The sequence below is a fragment of the Tenrec ecaudatus genome, chromosome X (assembly GCF_050624435.1).
Source record: "Tenrec ecaudatus isolate mTenEca1 chromosome X, mTenEca1.hap1, whole genome shotgun sequence".
Lineage (NCBI taxonomy): Eukaryota > Metazoa > Chordata > Mammalia > Afrosoricida > Tenrecidae > Tenrec > Tenrec ecaudatus.
In genome coordinates, this window is record NC_134548.1 from 73,076,807 (window position 1) to 73,096,555 (window position 19,749).

General features: G+C 39.4%; 1 protein-coding gene and 1 pseudogene across 1 annotated transcript in view; one reads left to right on the forward strand and one right to left on the reverse strand.

Annotated features, from left to right (window-relative positions):
* Positions 1–19,749, reverse strand: part of HEPH (hephaestin) — a 192,176-nt gene that overhangs the window by 38,360 nt on the left and 134,067 nt on the right. The window contains exons 16-17 of the mRNA XM_075538245.1: positions 4,573–4,679; positions 2,709–2,934 (exon numbers count right to left, since the gene is read on the reverse strand). Coding sequence (XP_075394360.1) covers positions 2,709–2,934; positions 4,573–4,679 — 333 coding nt within the window. The remainder of the gene's footprint in view (positions 1–2,708; positions 2,935–4,572; positions 4,680–19,749) is intronic.
* LOC142434687 (serine/threonine-protein kinase Sgk1 pseudogene) lies at positions 6,484–7,747 on the forward strand (annotated as a pseudogene).

Below are 19,749 nucleotides of genomic sequence, written 5' to 3' on the forward strand. Positions count from 1 at the left end.
GAAAGTGACTGAGAGCAGAGAATATCAGAAAGATGTTTGCTTGTGTTTCAATGACTATGGAAAAGCATCCCACTGTGTTGTTTATAACAAATTATGAATAACATTATGAAAAATGAGAATTCCATAAAACTTTTATTGTACTCCTAAGAAACACGCACATAGACCAAGAGGCAGTAATTCAAATAGAGCAAGTGTATACTGAATAGTTTTAAATCAGGAGAGGCGTATTTCAGGGGTATACCTTTTAACCATACTTGTTTAATCTGTGTGCTGAGCAAATCCTCTGAGAAGAATAAAGAATGTGGATTAGGATCGGAGGATGGCTCATTAAAAACATAATGTACAGGTGGAATAAATTTGCTTGCTGAAAATGAAGAAGACTTGAAGCACTTACTGATGAAGATAAAAAACTACAGCTTTCAGTATGGATTACACCTCAACATAAAGAAAACTAATATTCTCACAACTGGGCCATTAAGCAGCACTATGATAGATGGAGAAGATTGAAGTCATGTAGAATTGAATTTTTCTTGGATCCACAATCAATCCTCATGGAAACAGCAAAGAAATCAACTGATGAATTGCATGGGGGCAAATCTGTTACAAAAAAACCCTTTTTTAAAATATGAAAGAGCAAATAGTCACTTTGAAGTGACCTAACCCAAGCCATGATATTTTCAATGGCTTCTTAAGCATGTGAAAACCGGGCAATAAATAATGAAGATCAGAAAAGATACATTTGAACTATGATGTTGGTGAAGAATATTGAAAATATTGTCAGAACAACAACAAAAAAACTGTCTTTGACCAAGTACAACCAGAAAGCTCCCAAGAACTTTAGATATATACCAGGAGAAACCAACCAGTCCCTCGAAAATGGCATGATGCTTGGAAAAATAGAGGACCAGCAAAAAAGAGTTTGGTAGTCACCTAACCTGGTGTCAATTTAAGGATTAAGAGTGTAGGGGTGGAGTTTAGGCTGTCAATCTGGAGATGGCCAATTAGACTTCTGCGCGGGCACGGCTTTCTCCTGAGAAATCTGGTACTTTCTTCTTGGAGGCAGAAGCCACCTCTTTCTCTGCTACTCCCTGGGAGACATTGCAGAAGACAAGCCATATGGATGCAACCAGACCTCAGAAGCCGGAGAAACCACAGCACTGAGATGCTTACAACACCACTGGACCCAAAGACTTTCTACCCACTGGCTTGTGATCATCTTGCATTTAGATTCATTGCATGTGTTTCATGAGTCAGAAGAGGATTTTATAGAGTGGTATAAGACATATGGGCTAATATCAGACTTATGGCCTTGGACTGGAATGGGTTGGGATGCTTTCTCAATGTTCAATTCCTCTTGTACATAAACCTCTCCCTTATATACATATGTGTGTTTATGAATTTGTTTCTCTAGTCTACTCAGACTAACACAGAGAGCAAGACCTTGAAGAAATAGATTTGGCATGGTAGCTGTAAGAGTTGACTCAAATATAACTACAATTGTTAGGATGGTGCAGGATTGGGCACTCTTTTGTTCTCTTGTACTTATGTACAAGGCCACTATGAATTGGTATTAACTCTATGGCATCTAACAACAAGAATAAGAACAACAACAACAACAGAGGTGTTTTCATTCCCTATTTGTCCTGAGCCAACTATGTGTGTGATTTGAGAAGAACCTAAAACTCATCCTGTGTAGTCTGTTCAGCATTTGTTCTAATGCTAATAACCCATATCTCTACCTTAGGGAAAAACTAACATCTGTGCGACATTGAGATACTACATTTTGAGTTTTACTAGAGTCATTATCACATATACAATTAATTGTCAGATAAATAATCTTAGGCTAGAAGGGATGGTGAAAGATCACTTCACACATTCCACTGCACGTAAATTATCCTTTGTATTTGTGTCTTCTCTTGCTTTTTATAAACTTCACAGATCAATTCATACAATCATAAAACAGTTATTCTTTGTATCTAGTATAAGTATATGCTGAGATTCTTTCCTCTAATTCTTTCATGTGTAAATTAAAGCTTTGATTTTAAAACAAACTAAAATAAGCTGGGTTCCATTGAAAAAGCAGATCTTAGATTCAGAATGGTAATGAAAAAGATAATGTGAGACTAAACTCAAGACTGAAATAGTGGGCCCTGTGGTAGCAGCTCAATATATAACTACTGTACTATATAAAAATATATGCCAGCAATTGGGCTGCTAACCACAAGATCAGCAGTTCAAAACCACCAGCCACTCCATGGGAGAAAGACAAGGCTTTCTATTCCTATAAAGAGTTACAGTCTTGGAAGCCCACAGGGTCCGTTCTATTCTGTCTTATAGGGTCAGTATGATTTGGAATCTCAATGGCAGTGGTATATAAATATAAATTTCTTCCAAAATGTTTATACAGGCTCTGAAACTTTCACAGAACTGAAACCCCAATAGCTGGGATGCTTCCCTCAGCCAAATACAGAAATGAATGTTTCAGGAGAAAACCAGCCTTCTTTCTGGTGTTTCTTTAAGTCTCTCTCTGCTATGACCTGAGAAGATGATGAATATATTGGAGTACTAGTTTCACTCTCTTTCAAATTTCCCACCTTGTAATCTTCTCTGGAAATTATGCTCCATTTGATAATAGTGGATCAATCAGATTCTATCCCAACCAAACAGTGAAAAATTCTTTGGAGAAAGGTAGGCTCTTGTCTACAGACCATGCATTTTGTTGCTCTCCAAGAAATCCTCATCTTGTAGGTTGACTTGGTCTGAATTCCTTGGCCCATGAGTTGCCACATTCTCTTCCAAATACCATGACTGGTTCTCATCAAAGATCAAGAACAACAAGGCAAATTCTCGATCCATGTCACTTCGTCTTCCATGGGACCCCAAGATGCCCCTTCGACAGATGGCCAAGGGTCCTATCAGGCCACTATACATGTCCTGGGGGAGAGAGAAAGAGCTTTGTTTTTGTCTCATGGATGGTAGTTCAATCCAGGAAGCCAGTCTCACATGCAAGCCCACTGGGCCTCTCAGCACTTCATCATAATGTAAGCATTTACATCATAATATAAGCATTATAAACACATTTACTCCTGAAGTTCATTGAAAAACTCATTTATTGCAATTCATGATGACACCAGGAATGTCAGAGAAGACTGTTCCAAAGCACAATGGCTAATTTTTTTCCCAAATCATTTTATTGGGGACCATTGCAGCTCTTATAACATTCCATACATCAATTGCATCAAGCATATTTGTACATACGCTGCCATCATCATTTCCAAAACATTTTCTACTTGAGCCCTTGGTATAAGCTACTCTTTTATCCCCTCCCTCCCCTACTCACCCACCCTCGTGAATCCTTGTTCAATTATATATTGTTATTGTTTCATATTTTACACTATTTTCTCCCTTTACTCACATGCCTGTTATTCATTCCCTTCAGGGGTGGTGGTAGTGGTGGCTATATATCCAATCTTGTGACGGGTTGCCCCTTTCTCACTTTTCCCCTCTCCTGACCTTCCCCCTACCCTCATGATATCACTACTCCCTCTACTGTTCCTGAGGGGTTTATCTGTTCTGAATTCCATGTGCAGAGAGCGCTTCTCTGTCCCAATGTATGTTCTCCGGTCTAGCCAGATTTGTAAAGATAGAACTGGTTGTGTGGTGGGGCAGTGGGGAGGAAGCATTCAGGTAGCTGGGCACCATCAGCTTTCTTCACCACATTTGCTTGTGAACCCATTGTCTTCAGTGATCATGCCGGGTAGGTGAGCATCTCAGACTGCTGAATTATTGGAATACAGTGTTCTTGTGTTAAGGGAGTACTTGTGCAGGGGCACCCATATGGGCTTTTTTTTGCTTCCCTTCTAGATGGCCACTTGGTTTAACTTCAAGCCTTTAAGACACCAAATGCTATATCTTTTAATAACTGGGCACCATCAGCTTTATTCAACACATTTGCTTATTATTTTTCTTCAGCAATTGCGATGGAAAGGTGATCATCACAGAATGCTAAGTTATTAGAACAAAGTGTTCTTGCACCATAGCATTTTTATTATAGCTTTATAGAACTACTAATATTTTTCTATATTTATCTATCTCTTTCAACTAGACCAAATTCTTTGAAGGTGGGAATTACATCCTACATTTGAATTCTTCAAATCACTAAGAAAAATGCTTAAACTATAGTATTTAATAAATTATTGCTGAATGAATGGCTAGGTAGAAAACCAATTTCAGATGAGGAAACAGTCTGGTAGACTTGTCTGAAGTCATTGGAAAGGCAAGATAGAAACAATTAGAGACTATAGCCTTAACCTCCTAACAGTCAATCTAAGGATTTTAAATACGAGATTATAATCCCTTAGGGGATCCAAAAAATAGCAGCAAGGAAGAGAATCCTCAGTACAAAAATATCTAGAGTCACTTCCTGAACCATTTAAATAAATATGATGTTTTCCCCCTGAACCCTGCACTCTATCTCTCTAGGATAGGTTTATTATACCTGTTTAATAACTTCTTGTCAGGAAACTTTCCTATCTCTGACATGCACCTACAGACATCACATTTTGTTTTTACCTTTATGGGATTTACTGCAGAATAATAAATCCAGGATACACATGCAGAGTCATTGGGTCCAGGTCCAGATCTCTCTGGTATGTTCCACTGGTAAGTGATCACCTCACCTAGGAAAGGTAACAAGGGACCTTTACTTGGATGGATCCAGAAAATGCTTCCAATCCCCAGGTTTCTTTAAGAGGTAGTAGTAGGTGTATCCAAGCAATTCTAGCTCTGTTACACATTATTCCTACACCAGTTTCCTTTTATTTTATTTTTGTGACCTTTCTATTCTTCTTCTGGAGACATCCTTAGCCTTTTTTGCTTACTCTATTCTTAGAGTTCTAGCTCCAGTTCTATAGGAAGGCAGCCCTGCTACTGTTTTCTCTGCTTTGAATGGCATCCCTCTTTTAGATATTTCTCCTGCTTCCTTCTAAAGATAACTCCTTTACCCAGAACCCTTAGGACCTCTGCTTTCTTTGCATACTCTCTTCATAGAATCTTTTAGTCACTTTTATCATGTCAGTTATAGTCTATGTATTGTGACTCATATTTGTATGTGATGTAAACATAATCATGGATAGAGTAAAGGGGGCAAAGAGTAAAAGGGGAGAGTAAAGGAGAGGGGACATAATTAAAAAAAATTTAAATGTAATTAAGCACCCTGAGGGAATCACTGGACTTTGGGAGCTTAGGACCAAAATCTTAGGTAACATCTGGGTCAATTGGCCCAATAGATTTAAAAACACACATTGTTATACACTGTTCTTTAGTGAGTAGTTACTGGGTTATTAAATACTTTGAGTGGCTATATAAGATGCAACTGTTTTTCTCTCGCTAGCTGTAGAAAACAAACAAACAAAAAGGAGTGAATAAAATCAATGGTGCATTGAAATGATTAGTCTAAAGGATCATGTGAATCTCATCCTTCATGAATGACTGAGATTAACAAACTAGATGCTTCCAGTCTACCACAACTGGCACCTCCTTCTGGGGTCCTGGATCCAGAAGATCCTGGACAAGTTGAAGAAAAAAATGTAGAATGAAATTAAAAATCATAAAAATATTAGACACATTGGTCTGATAGAGACTACTGAAATCCCCAAGAATATGGCCCTTAGATAATTTTGAAGCCTGGAGCTGAACACACCCTCAGTGATTATCTTTCAATCAAAATTATACAATAATAGCTTTGGGGACTGTATTGGCTATTTCAAGTCTGATAATCATGCTATGCTGAAAATTATATATTTAGGAGGAATGGCATCATATTAATAAAAAGACATTTCAAGATCTATCTTGAAGTACAATGCTGCAAGTGATTCATATAAGTTCACGTTGAAGTTGAAGAAAATAAAAACAAGTCCACAAGAGCTAAAATTGTTAGTAAATATAATTTCAGAACAAATATAAAGGCCCTTGGTATTGCATATTTGTCCTTACTTATTATGTCTGAAATGATTTAAAAGAAAACTAATATAAAAAATTTTATTGGGCACACCATGTACAATTAAGCAAGTGTTTCAACAACATAAAGGGAGGAAGGAATAGTGTAAAAAAGAGCTGCTAAAATTAGGTTTCCATAAATTTCAACCAGGCTGCTATAAATTTAAGATATTAAATGCAATCCTCACATTAAGCACAAAGAAAATATCTTTTAAAAAATAGAAATCGCTATGGTGCACCACAAGAAGTAAACTAAACCCAAAAGTAGGTGGTATTGGAGAAATAAAGAAAACATATAAAAGACAATATAACACACACAACAATGCAGAAGAAAGTCCTTCATTTTGAATAACTGCTTTAGTTATAAGTGAATTAAACTCACCAATTAAATGCACAGCTTGGCAAAATGCATAAAAAATTGTCCCCTAACAGTCAGTATTCTCTCTGCTTTCCCAGTCACCCACCTTGTGCCTGGAACTGGTGACCATGGGCAAGATGCTGACATAGCTCACCTGAGCCCGACTCAAGTCCTTGCTCCGGCCCCACCACAAAAATTGGGCCTAGGCACAGAAAAACCTAGCAGATTGGCTTTGATGAAACAGAGGAGGATGGGTCTAAACTACTTTACTCAGAAGATTGCCGACTTCTATGCTCGCAAACACCCTCAAATGCAATCTATTTTGAAATTCCCCCAACCCCAGGAGCCGGTGCTTATGAATGGCAACCCTTCACCTCCGCCCAGTCCATCTCAGCAAATCAACCTTGGCCCATCATCCAATCCTCATGCAAAACAGTCGGACTTCCACTTTTCAAAGTCATTGGGAAAGAAAGTTTTGGCAAGATTCTAGTAGTGAGACACGGCATAAGAAGCATTCTATGTCATCAAAGTTTTGCAGAATAAAAAAAGCAATCCTGAAAAAAGGAGAAGCACATTATGTCAGAGCAGAATGTTCTACTGAAGAACATTAAGCACTCTTTCCTTGTGGTCCTTCACTTCTCTTTCCAGACTGATGACAAGCTGTATTTTGTCCTGGACTACATCAGTGGTGGAGAGCTATAATACCATCTCCAGAAGGAGTGCTGCTTCCTGGAACCACGGTCTAATTTCTATGATGCTGAGATAGCCAGTGCCTTGGGTTACATGCACTTTCTGAATATCATTTATAAAGACTCTTAAAGCCAGAGAATATTTTGCTGGACTCACATAGTCTTGACTGACTTTGGGCTCTGCAAGGAGAATATTGAACACAATGGGGTGACATCCACCTTCTGTGTCAACCCAGAATATCTGGCTCTAGAAGTGCTTCATAAGCAACCTCACAACAGGGCCATGGACTGGTGGTGCCTGCGGACTGTTTCATATGAGATACTGTATGGCTTGTCTCCTTTTAACAGCTGAAACACTGCTGAGATGTGTATGACAACATTCTAAATAAGCCCCTCCAGTTGAAGGCAAATATCACAAATTCTGTGATACACCTCCTGGAAGGCCTTCTGAAGAAGGACAAGAAGAAGAGGCTGGGCAAAAAGGATGACTTCAAGGAGATTAATAATCATGTTTTCTTTTCTACAATTAACTGGGATGATCTCGTTAATAAGAAGATTATACCCCCCTTTAACCCAGTTCAGTGAAGAGACAGTCCCCAATTCCGTTGGTATGTCTTCCAGAAGCATTCTCATTATGGCCAGTGTAAAGGAGGCAGCTGAGGTGTTCCTGGGCTTCTCATATATGCACCCCCACCTGCATTGACTCCTTCACCTGAGCAGCCCTCAGTCACTTCTGAAAGATTCTCTGTGCTCATAAATGTTTCAGTTAGCATCACGGTAGAGCTGCCAGCTGACAGACCATCTTTAAGGAGAATTTGCACATCTTTGGAAGCTGGGAGATTGTCACTACACACTTTGCTGGAAGCTTTTTCGAAGAGTACACCTTCCAGAGAGAAGAGGTTTACATTCTCTCTCTCTCTTCCTTCCAACATCGCTCTCTGAGACAAGCAGTAGGGCAAGCACCCTGGCCAGGTAGCCCTGGAAGTACGTCAGAGGAAGGCTCTTCTGAAGGGTTATCTGGGCTGTGACACTGATAATTATAAACAGTGCCTTTTTGATGAGATCATGTTAGCTCCAAAGCTTTTCCTATCACAGAGTGTCCTTGTTCCTTATCTTTCCTCTTGGGATCTGCTGTGTGAGAGACACCATTGAGTGGTGTGTGTGATCACAGGTGGGTTGTGTTCTAAGCATCAATGTGACATTTATAAGACACTACAACGTGGGACATTGTTTCTTCCATATTTGGAAGCTTTATTTCATTTCGTTTTTGTAAGATATAAATACGTAAGTACAAAAATTTATGGAAACGGTCTTGCGATGATTTGTACTCAGATGCTTACAGAAAGCATTGCTGTTAACATTTCTTTTTTCAGAAAGGGATTTTATGGACTAATGCCTATCTATAGGTCAAAGACGTGGGTGTTTTCATTGTTTAAAATGTCACCTGTAAGATGGGAATTATTTATGGGGTTCTTTTGTTGTTGTATTTTTATTCCTGATCATTGTATGTGTTATATATATTAAAAATAGTTTGTACATTGGATTATAACATTAGGAAATTTAAACTTATAGGCTTATTTGGATTGTAACCCACCATTTTAATGTGCTGAAATTAACATGGCTATAATTTGTAAAATCCTCCCTTCCCCGCCACACAGCTATCTTTGTGTAAAATGAACCAATTTTGGTTTGCAATAAAACCTAGAAAAGTATTTACCAAAAAAAATGCCTTCTAACTCGATTTGCTAGTACTAGAAATACAATTTAGAAGCAGAAACTTAAGTATGCTGGAAGTTAAAGGGAGTAAAATACTTTATGAAAATAGCAATCGACTCTGGGGGACAGAAAAAAGAAAAGTGGGCGAAGGGAGACACTGGACAGTGCAAGATAATGACAAAGTAATAATTTATAAATTATAAAGGGTTCATGAGGATTTGGGGATCAGGGAGGGAGGGGAAAAATGAGGAGCTGATGCCAGGGGCTTAAGTGGAGAACAAATGTTTGAGAATGATGAGAGCAATGAATGTACAAATGTGCTTTACACAATTGATGTACGTATGGATTGTGATAAGAGTTGTATAAGCCCCTAATAAAATGATTAAAAAATCACAGATAAAAGAAGAAAATAGCAATCAAAAAAGAATTAGCACGACTAAATTAATATCAGACAGAATAGACTTTATATGAAAAGTTTTAACAGATTTAAAGAAGGGCATCAAAATTATAAAATTTTCAATTCATTAAGAATCTATCAAATAGGAGAGGAGTCAAGATGGGGTCCAGGTAGAATTACATATGTGGAGCTCCCGCTGCTAGACCAGAAAATTAAGAGGTAAAAAGGCTAATACTTGGAGGCTGGGTGCTAAAAATAGGCTCAATGTACTTGGTCCCCCTTTGACTTTCACACATGAAGTGATTCAAGAACACATAGAAATGCTCTAAGGTCACTGTGTCTGTCTGCGGGCTCTGCTAACCCCTCGCCAGTTCTAGAAGGACGGCGTCTGCATCCCCTTCCTGTGCACCAGTCCTACAGCCAGCAGTAATTTCCATTGACTGCTTTCTAAAAGTGTCCATAATCCCAGGTTTATAGAGAGCCTTTGAGAGCTAGCCACAAGACCTCACATCAGAGTTCCCCAAGCTGCTAGCCACCCTGCGCCTGCAGCCTAAGGCTTTTCAATTCCCCTCCCCAGCAAGGAATGGAGTTACTACATCTGCCATTCCCTTCCCACCTCTCCCCAGCTCCTCACCTGGCAGCATGGGTAATGATATATAATTAGACAATACTTTGCAGCAATCAAAGAGCTGCAGTTCCACTGAGCACAATCAGATAGAGGGAAGGGACCCAGGATGGCAGTCGGGGGCTAATTCAGATTCAGTTGGTCGCAAACTCTCCCTTTTAAGCTTGGCCCCCATCCCTAGGGGACAGTGCAGAACAGTCCTGATACCAGGGCACCTCACAAGTCCATTGTAAACAGGGGAAATAATTTTTCTTTTTAAAAAACGCTTTCAATTCCAGGATATGGTCCTGCAGAACTCTGTCCATTATCATCCATTAACAAAACAAGGTAGTGAAAGCAAAACTCCAGAGCTCAGCCTAGGGTCTTTAACATAACAAAACAGCAAAGACCAACAGGCAGTACAGCTCTTTGAAAGGCTGGAAATAGTGGACTGACAGACCAGCCAGACCCGTAGCAAGGCTTCAGGCCTTCCCAAACACAGTCCAGTGTTATACCTACAGTCACCAGCATTGCCCAGTCTCTGATGCCCCCCACTGCTGTTGGACACTGAGTCTCCATGGCACCCTGCCTACATAGTAGTTAGACCAACCACCTAGAAGGCCACAGGCAGCCCGTGAAAACATCCTTAACAATCACACAGAGCAAGAGCTAATGTCCCTTGCTCTCCTAGGAACATGGCACCTAATTCTTACAAAATGACACAGAAAAAGCAACATACTGCAAAATCCTCAACAAGAAAACAAGAATGACAAAATACAATGGCAGAGCTAATAACACTCATAGAAGAATCAGATGTGGATCTGCCACAAAAAGAAAACTTCAGAAGGCTGCTTGGAGTAATAAAGGAGATTATGGAAGCAAAGCAGAATAAGGAAGCAATGATAGAGGTGATGAAGTCCCGATAGATGGGATATAGTCCACAATAGAGGGAATAAAGTCCATGCACCAAAGGGAAACACAAGAGCTAATGGATGAGGTAACGGAAGCAAAACACAAGATCACAGATCTGACTAACAGACAGAAGAGGCAAAGAATCGTACCAATGATCTCGAGGACAATCAGGAAGACTTGAACAAATGGGACAGTCAAATAAGATAATCAAGGAGGTGGAAGAAAGCCTAAGATAAATGACAGATGCTATGAAGAGGCACAATATTTGAATAATTGCTCGCCCAGGACAAGACACAATGAAAAAGTCAAAGCTAAATTAGTGAGGGAATTTCTGGAAGCAAACTTTTCCACCTTAATGAATGAGAATCAGACACTCATACAGGAACCAGAGAGGACACAAATTAGATTAACTCCAGGACGAACACACCAAGGCATATAATAGTTAAATTATCCAACTTTGAGGAAAATGAAAATCTTAAGAGCAGTAAGAAAAAGAAAGCAGTCACAAACAATGGTACTCAGGTAAGAATATGCTCAGATATATGAGTAGAAAGCATGAAGAGGAGGAGAGAATGGAGTAACATCTTCTGAAAGCTGAAAAAATAAAATATCTGCCTGAGAATCCTCTATCCTGCTGAACTATCTATAAAGATAGATGGTGAGATAAGAGTTTTCCAGGATAAGGAAAAACTCTAAGAATATGCCATAAGACACCCAATACTGAGGAAAATACTTGCTGACTCACTATGGTCACAAGACCAACATTCTCTAAGCACACGCAGGAGACCACGATATAGCCCAACTTCACCCACAAGCCAATACACTGATAACAATTTCTAAGATAATATGGTCTCAGAGGGAAAAGAAAGCAAGAAGGAAGCCCCACCTACAAACACAGTATATTGCTATGAAGGGAGATAGGAAAACACCCAGCACAAAAGATACGAGATGACAGCAATGAATACACAGATTGTGATAATAACTCTGAATGTCAATGAACTCAATTTATCCATTAAACGACAAAGGCTAGCAAACTCAGAAAACATAATCCATAATTTTGTTGCCTGCAAGAGACACATTTTAAGCTAGCAAACAAAAATGGACCAAGAATTAAAAGCTGGCAGAAAATATACCAGGCAAAGAGCAACAGAAAAAAAGCAGGGGGGTGCAATCCTAAACTCTAACAAAATTGACCTCAAGGTGAAAACCGTAACAAGAGACAAGTAGGGGTACTATATAGTGCTCAAAGGATTAGTAAACCAAGAACTAGTGAGCATAATAAATATAAGCATGCCGAATGGGAGACCCACAAAATTCATTGAACAAACTATCCAAAAGATGAAAAAGAAATCACAAATTCAATAATCATAGTAGGTGACTTTAATACACTATTATCAGAGAAAGATAGATCACTGGAAAAGAAGCTCAGCAAGGAGGCTACAGGGGTAAACACTACAATTCGGCAATTGGACCTTATATACATTTATAGAGCTTTCCATCCAAATACAATAAAGAAACTTACTCCTTTTAAGTTTACATGGTTCATTTTAGAAAACAGACCACATGCCGGGGCACAAGCCGAGCCTGAGTAAATTCAAGCATATAGAGATTACTGAGATGTCCTTCTTGGATCACCACATCGTAAAGCTGGAGAGCAACTAGAGCAGAGAAAACTGAACAACCCCTCCAGTAGCAAAATAAAAAAAAATAATAAAAATCAGGGCAGAGTTAAATGAGATGGAAGACAAGAATCTGTATTATAATGGATTCAACAACGTGGAAGACATGGACATATACTTAGAAAAACTATCCCTTCTGATTATCCCCGATAGAGGTCAAGAACCTCATCAGACCAATAGCAGAGAATAAATAGATATGGCTATCAAGAAACTACCAATAAAAAAAGTTCCTGGACCAGACTGTTTCACATGAACATCCTACCAAACATTCAGGGAAGAGCTGACACCGATACTCCACAAATTGATCCAGAGCATAGAAAATTATGGCAAACTACTAAACTCATTCTATGAAGCCAGTTTAATTTTGATACCCAAACAGGGCAAGGATCCCCCAGGAATAGGGAACTACAGAACGATATCTCTAATGAACATAGATGCAAAAATCCTTAATAAAATATTAGTCAATAGAACACAAAAGTATATAAAGCATATCATCCACCATGATCAGGTGGGATTAATTCCAGGATGCAGGGATGGTTTAACAGCCGAAAATCCATCAATATTATACACCACCTTAATAAGAAAAAGTATGAGTCACATGATAATATCCATACATACAGAAAAAAGCATTTGACAACTTCCAACACCCATTGCTATTTAAGACACTCAAGTAGATAGGAACGGAAGGTAAATCCCTCAAGTTAATGCAAGCAATCTACGAAAAGTTAACAGCTTACAGCATAATCAATGGAGAAAAGACAAAAGCACTCTCACTGAAAGGGGGACCAAACAAGGAGGCCCCTGTCCTCTCTTCTGTTCAACATTGTACTGGAAGTCTTAGCTAACAACATAAGAAAACAGAAGGACATTGAAGATATCTAACTAGGAGATATTTTGAAATACTGCTATCTGCAGACCACATGATTCTGTACACTGAAAATCCTAAAAGCTCCACAACAGGAGTACTGAGAGCAATAGAGGAATATGGAAAAATTTCAGGGTACAGATCACCAAACAGATATATTTACATGAACCCCCCAAAATTATACAAGGAAAAGTACAGCACCCTACTATAGGTAACCAAAGGCGACCTCCACAAATTGAAGACTATCACATGCTCGTGGATCAGAAGACTCAATATAGTAAAGTTGTCAATCTTACCCTAGGCACTATATGTTTAATGTTATCCCGATTCAAATACCATTATCCTTCTTCAAAGATTCAGACACAAACACCACCAATTTCATATGGAGAGAGAAGAAAACAAGAATTAGCAGAGAACTCCTCAAGAAGAAGGACAAGATCAGAGGGCTCACTTTACCTGACTTTAACACCTACTACACAGCCACAGTGGTAAACACAGTGTGGTACTGGTATAATGACAGATACTCAGACCAATGGAAAAGAATAGAAAATCCACAAATAAAACCATCATCATATAGACAACTGATCTTCGACTAGGGCTCAAAAAGCATCAAGTGGGAGGTGGATGCCCTCTTTGACAACTGGTTCTGGAAATAATGGATATCTCCCTGTAGAAAAAAAGAAGCAAGATGTTTACTTCACCCCATGAGCAAGTACAAATTCAATGTAGATCACAGACCTGGAAGTAAAACCCTAAACTATCAGGACCACCAATGAAGAAATTGGGACAGACCTAAGAACCTTGGCTCAGTGAATACATAGGCTAAGTGCAATAAGGAAGGGTACACATATAGATATGTACAGCCTCTGTCGAAAGCGATCTGGTGATATCTACATGATCACCAGCAGTGGAGGAGAGTTCCTATCATGCCACATTCTCTCCAACATTGGAAACAATTTAATTTCCATCCATAGACGAGTGGATTGGCAAATTGGCACATACACACAATGGATTACTATGCTCCACTAAAAAGCCTCTGGTGATCATATGAAGCATGTCATTTCATGTGAAGATTTGGAGGAAATTATGCTAAGGGAAGTCATCCAATCACAAAAGGACAAGAACAACATGAGGTAAGTATAATCAGCACAGTAGGTATAGAAGAAAAGTCATTTATACAAGTTGAGGTACAGGCAGCCAGGTGGAGGTCAGACCAAATACAAAGAAGTGCATTATATTCTAACACAAAGAAGGGGAAAAGGGGGAAAGGGAATGATGAAAAGGAAGGGGACAGGGAGAAGATGGCATGAGGAGAACAGGACACTAACCCATGAAGGGGGAGAGTATTGCTTATGTCTCCACAGAACTGGGAATGGCAATACAAACCCCACCAAACCTTGAGGGCAACTTACATGGAGAAATGCATGAAAAGATTAAGCTATAGGGGCCAGCCCCAAATAGAACCAAACTTACCCCGTCCCAAGAAGTATGCAGATCAGAGAACAACACTAAAACTACAGGTTGGGGAGAGTGGCCAGCATACCACGCCCACACAGATGCAAACCAAGAAAGCAAAAGAGAAAGGGACGGTCTAGACTCCATATCAGCACACCAAACTCAGAGGATGACATGCCTACATGGAGCTACTGAAGACTGTGAGGCAGACAATAGCTCAAGGAATGTCACCTAACTGAAACATACCACAACAGAGGACAAAACTGGCGACATACAGAAGGGATTTAGTCTGGTCTGAATCCCCTTCATTGGGGCGGACCAAAAAGGGAACATATCAGATCAGCAACAGGAGCAATATCAAGCCACAAATCCTCTAAAGAGCCCCCACCCCCAAATAGACTTTAGGCTAGAGGGGAAGCTCCCAAAATTGCTCCAGAATCAGTGGTGAGACAGTCATAAAGGCTAGTGGACAGACCCGAAGTTATGTATGGTTTTTATTTTTTCTTTTAATCTTTTGTTTTCTTTTTGTTTGGTCTATGTTATTGTTCGCTTGCCTACATATATAAGATAGGCATGGAAGCAAGCTAGAGATCCTAGGGGCATTGGAACAACAGCGTTCTAGCTGAGAGGAATTACAAAGAGGTGGAAGTAGGGTGAGCATGATGGTGGGGCAGGAGCAAGGTAAAAGGAAACAGAGGAACGATCTAGGATGCAAAGCTATGGATAATGATATAAGCATATGTGTGTACATATGTAAATACATTAATCAATAAAAATAGAGGTATTGGCCTATGTGCATATATTTGGCAATACACTGAGGTACTGGACAGAGTTCATGCCCTCCTTCAATGGAAGAACACTTAATGGGTGCAAAAGCAAATGTGGTGAAGAAAGTGGGTGGTGCCCGGCTTTCAAAAGATATAGCATCTGAGATCTTAAAGGCTTGGAGTTAAACAAGCAGCCAACTAACAGAGAAGCAACAAGCCCACATGGAATAAGCACACTAGCCTGTGCAATCATGAGATATTGTCAGGATTGGGTAACGGGACTCAGAAGACCCATAACAAACAAACACAAACAAACAGACTAACAAAGAATTTATCAGACAATCTCATCTCTCTCCATCAGAACAGCTGCTAGATTTGAACTGCTAACCTGTGGTTAGCAGCCTGATGTTTAACTCACATGTCTCCTACATACAGTCTTTCTATATATCTGTATCTTATCTATCTATCTATCTATCTATCTATCTATCTATCTATCTATCTATCTATCTATCTATCTATCTATCTATGGAAGCAACTAACAAAAATAACCCAAGCAAACATTGATAGAACTAAAGGGAGAGTAGAGAGATTCATGTTAACACTTGGAGACATCAGTATGCCAATTTCTATAATGGACCTAACATTTAGGCAGACCATCAATAAAGAAATGAGAACTTGAGCAACTAAACCTAACATACATATATGGAATACTCCACCCCAAATCATATTCTTCTCTAACAAACCTGGATTATTACTCAGGAAATACCATATGTTAGGTCACAAAGCAAGCGTCAGTAAATAAACACACACATATATAGATGTAGATATACAAAAGTCCTTTTCAGACACATGAAAACAAACTAGAAACCAATAATAATAGTAAAATAGAAATTCCACAAAAATTCGGAGTGTGGAAATGTGGAAAATAAAAAAACACATTATTACACAACTAATAGGACAAAGATGATTTAACAAAGTGGATTATAAAAAACTTAGAGATGAATGAAAAGGAAATTCAATCCTATGAAAATTATGGAACTCTGTGAAGATAATGATCAGAGAGAATATTGCAGCTATGGGGGAAGGCTTTTAGTGGTATGTAACGCATGGGCCATGTTCACCTGGGATCCCGAGTACATTCTGGGGACCCAGGTTAGGTCCCAAGGTGCGAGGGGACAATGAATCCTGGATTTTCAAGGTGCACAGCTTACTATAGAGGTTGAGTCAGTGAGATACTATGATGGAACTTTTCTGGGTGAATTGGACTTTACCTCAGACACACCTGTTACTTGAGGACTTAAGTTGGAAAATACATGGTACCTGAGAAGATAGCTGTACCAAATTTGGTGAACTGATAGGAGGAAGACAAAGAATGTCTTCCTGCCCCATGGTCAGGTGATTTGGGCTCAGCTATTACTTTACTTCCCCCCTCTCTCTTCTCTCTTTCCTGCCACAGTCTCAGGGGGCTGTTTTTTTCTCTATCTGGGTTTTTTCCCCTTCTCTTTTCTTTCACATGATACTGCAGTCCTCTAGGCCACACCCCTCCACCTATGGGCAACTCCACCTGCCCTCCACCCACCTGGGGGAGCTTCTAACTTCCCATTGTGACCTTACACATGGCTTGGAAAATCCCGCCTACCTTCTACACATTCCAAATGGCTGGAGGATTTCTCCTTCAAACAACTAGGGGAACTCCTGCCTACCCTCTAAGGTTCTCTAAGTGGCTGAGAGAACACACACCCACCCTTTGTGGTGTTCTACTTGCCTGGGAGAATTTCTTCTCACCTTCCAAGGTGCTCCATGTGACCTGGAGATCTCATGCCTGTCCTCTGCGGCCCTACACGTGACTGAAAGAACTTCCTTCTGCCTGTCACTGTACTTTAAACAGCCTTAGGCAGCTCCACCAGCTCTCTCCAGTGCTCCACACTGCTGCTGGAACCTGCGTGGTGATTTTGCCAACTAGGGAAATTCCGCCCACAATACATGGTGCTCTACAACAAAGCAGCCACACCCATCCAAATTCTGTAGCACTCCAATTGCAGTGGAGACCCCCATGTGCCATCTGAGGTGCTCTAAGCCTCTGTGGGCCACACCACCAGGGTGTACTGTGAGATCATGCAGTGCAATGCCATCTTTGAACCCCACAACCACCAGACCAGAATCCCCTGAGAGGACCATCCAACTTGCCCTCCAAATAATAGACTATTCATTCACCAACAGATTTGAGGAGGCAAAGAATCGCACCAGTGACCTGGAAGATAACCAAGCAGACTTCAACAAATGGGTAAGACTCAGAGAAGCTGAAGAAAACCCGAGAGCCATGTCTGATGCTATGAAGGGGATCATTAGAATAATTAGACTACTGGAAAAGACACAACAAAGAAGTTAATGGCAAAAATAGCGAGGGAATTTTAGAGGAAAACTTACACAGTTTAATGAATGAAAACCCAGGTAACAATTCAGGTGACTGAAAGAACAACAGCTAGACTGAATCCAAAGAAGTCACCAAGCTATATGATAGTGAAACTAAGCAACTTTGAGAAAATGGAGAAAATCATAATAGCAGCCATGTAAAAAGAAGCTGTCACCCATAAAGGTACTCAAATAAGAACGTGCTCAGACCTGTCAGCAGACACCATGAAGAAGAGGAGAAAATGGAGGATGAAGAACTCTCTATGGAAAAAAGGAGTGGGAACATACCCAGATCAGACATGAAATTAAGAGAATGAGAATATGACATACAAAAGCCTTTGAGACACAACAAAGGAAGTTTGCTTCCTTTGCTGAGAAGTTTGACAGCAATACATGAGCACATAAATATGGAAGAGAAACTTATGCTTGACATACTGACACAAAACTTCCAGCAATTACAGCAGATTCAAAAGGACAATCTTACTAATAGCAACAACAAAAAAAGAAATAATAAAAATCAGGGCTGAGATTCATGAGAGGGAAAACAAGAAATCTATGAAAAAAATTAATGCAACTAAAAGTTGATTCTTTGAAAGGATTAACAGAATTGACAGAACAATGGAAAACCTAACCAAAGAAAGGAAGGAACAAATTTCAATAGCAAGGATGAGGGATAAAACATGGAGCATTACTATGGAACCTAATGAAATAAAAAAATATTAGTACATAGTGCCACGAAGACCTGTACTCCAATGAATTCAACAACTTGGAAGACATGGACAAATAATTGGGAAAACAATCCCTCCCTAGACTATCCCAGATGCATGTCAAGAATCTCAACAGATCCATAGCAATAGAAGAAATAGACAAGGTTTTCAAGGGATTACAAGCAAAAATTTCCCGGGGCCAGATGGCTTTACAAGAGAATTGTATCAAGCATTCCTGGAAGAATTGACACCAATCCTTTACAAACTCTACCAGAACAAAGAAAAGGACAGCAAACTTCCAAATATTTTCTATGCAGCTAGTATAACTCTGATACATAAAGCAGACAAAGATCCCACAAAATCAAGAACTACAGATCAATATCTGCAATGAACATACATGCAAAAATCCGTAACAAAATACTAGACAAAAGACTATAAAACTATATCATAGAGCAGGGATGGTTTAACATAGGAAAGACCATAAGTATTATTCACCAGATTGACATGAACAATTATAAGAACCACATGATAATATCGATAGATGTGGAAAACATTCGACAACATCCAACACCAATTCCTTTTTAAGCCAGTCAAGAAGATAGGAATGGAAGGAAATTTACTCAATATAATACAAAATATATATGAAAAAACCAACCACCAATTTGGTAGTCAATGGAAAAAAGACAAAACAACCCTATTGAAAAAGTGGACTAGAAAAGGATGCCCCTTATCCCCACTCTTATTTAACATTTTATTGGAGGTCCTAGCTAACAACATAAGGTAAAGAAAAGACATCAAAGGGGAAGAAAGAGGTGAAACTATCATTAAACGCAGATGATATTATTTTATATATGGAAAATCCCAGAAGCTCCACATGGGGAGTGCTGGAAGCGATAGAGGAATATGGCAGAGTGGCAGGATACAAGATCAGCAAACAGAAGTCTATCTGAATGCTATACACATTGGACAAGACCATGGAAGAGAAGATAAAAAAGACAGTACACTTCAAAATAGCCAATCACAAATTGAAATATCTAGGGATATACCTGACTAAAAGAACCAAAATATTTTTACAAGGAAAACTACAAAACACTATTACAAGAAACCAAAGTGACATCAACAAATGGAAAAGTATCCCCTACTTGTGATTTGGAAGACTAAATACAGCAAAAATGTCAGTTCTGCCCAACG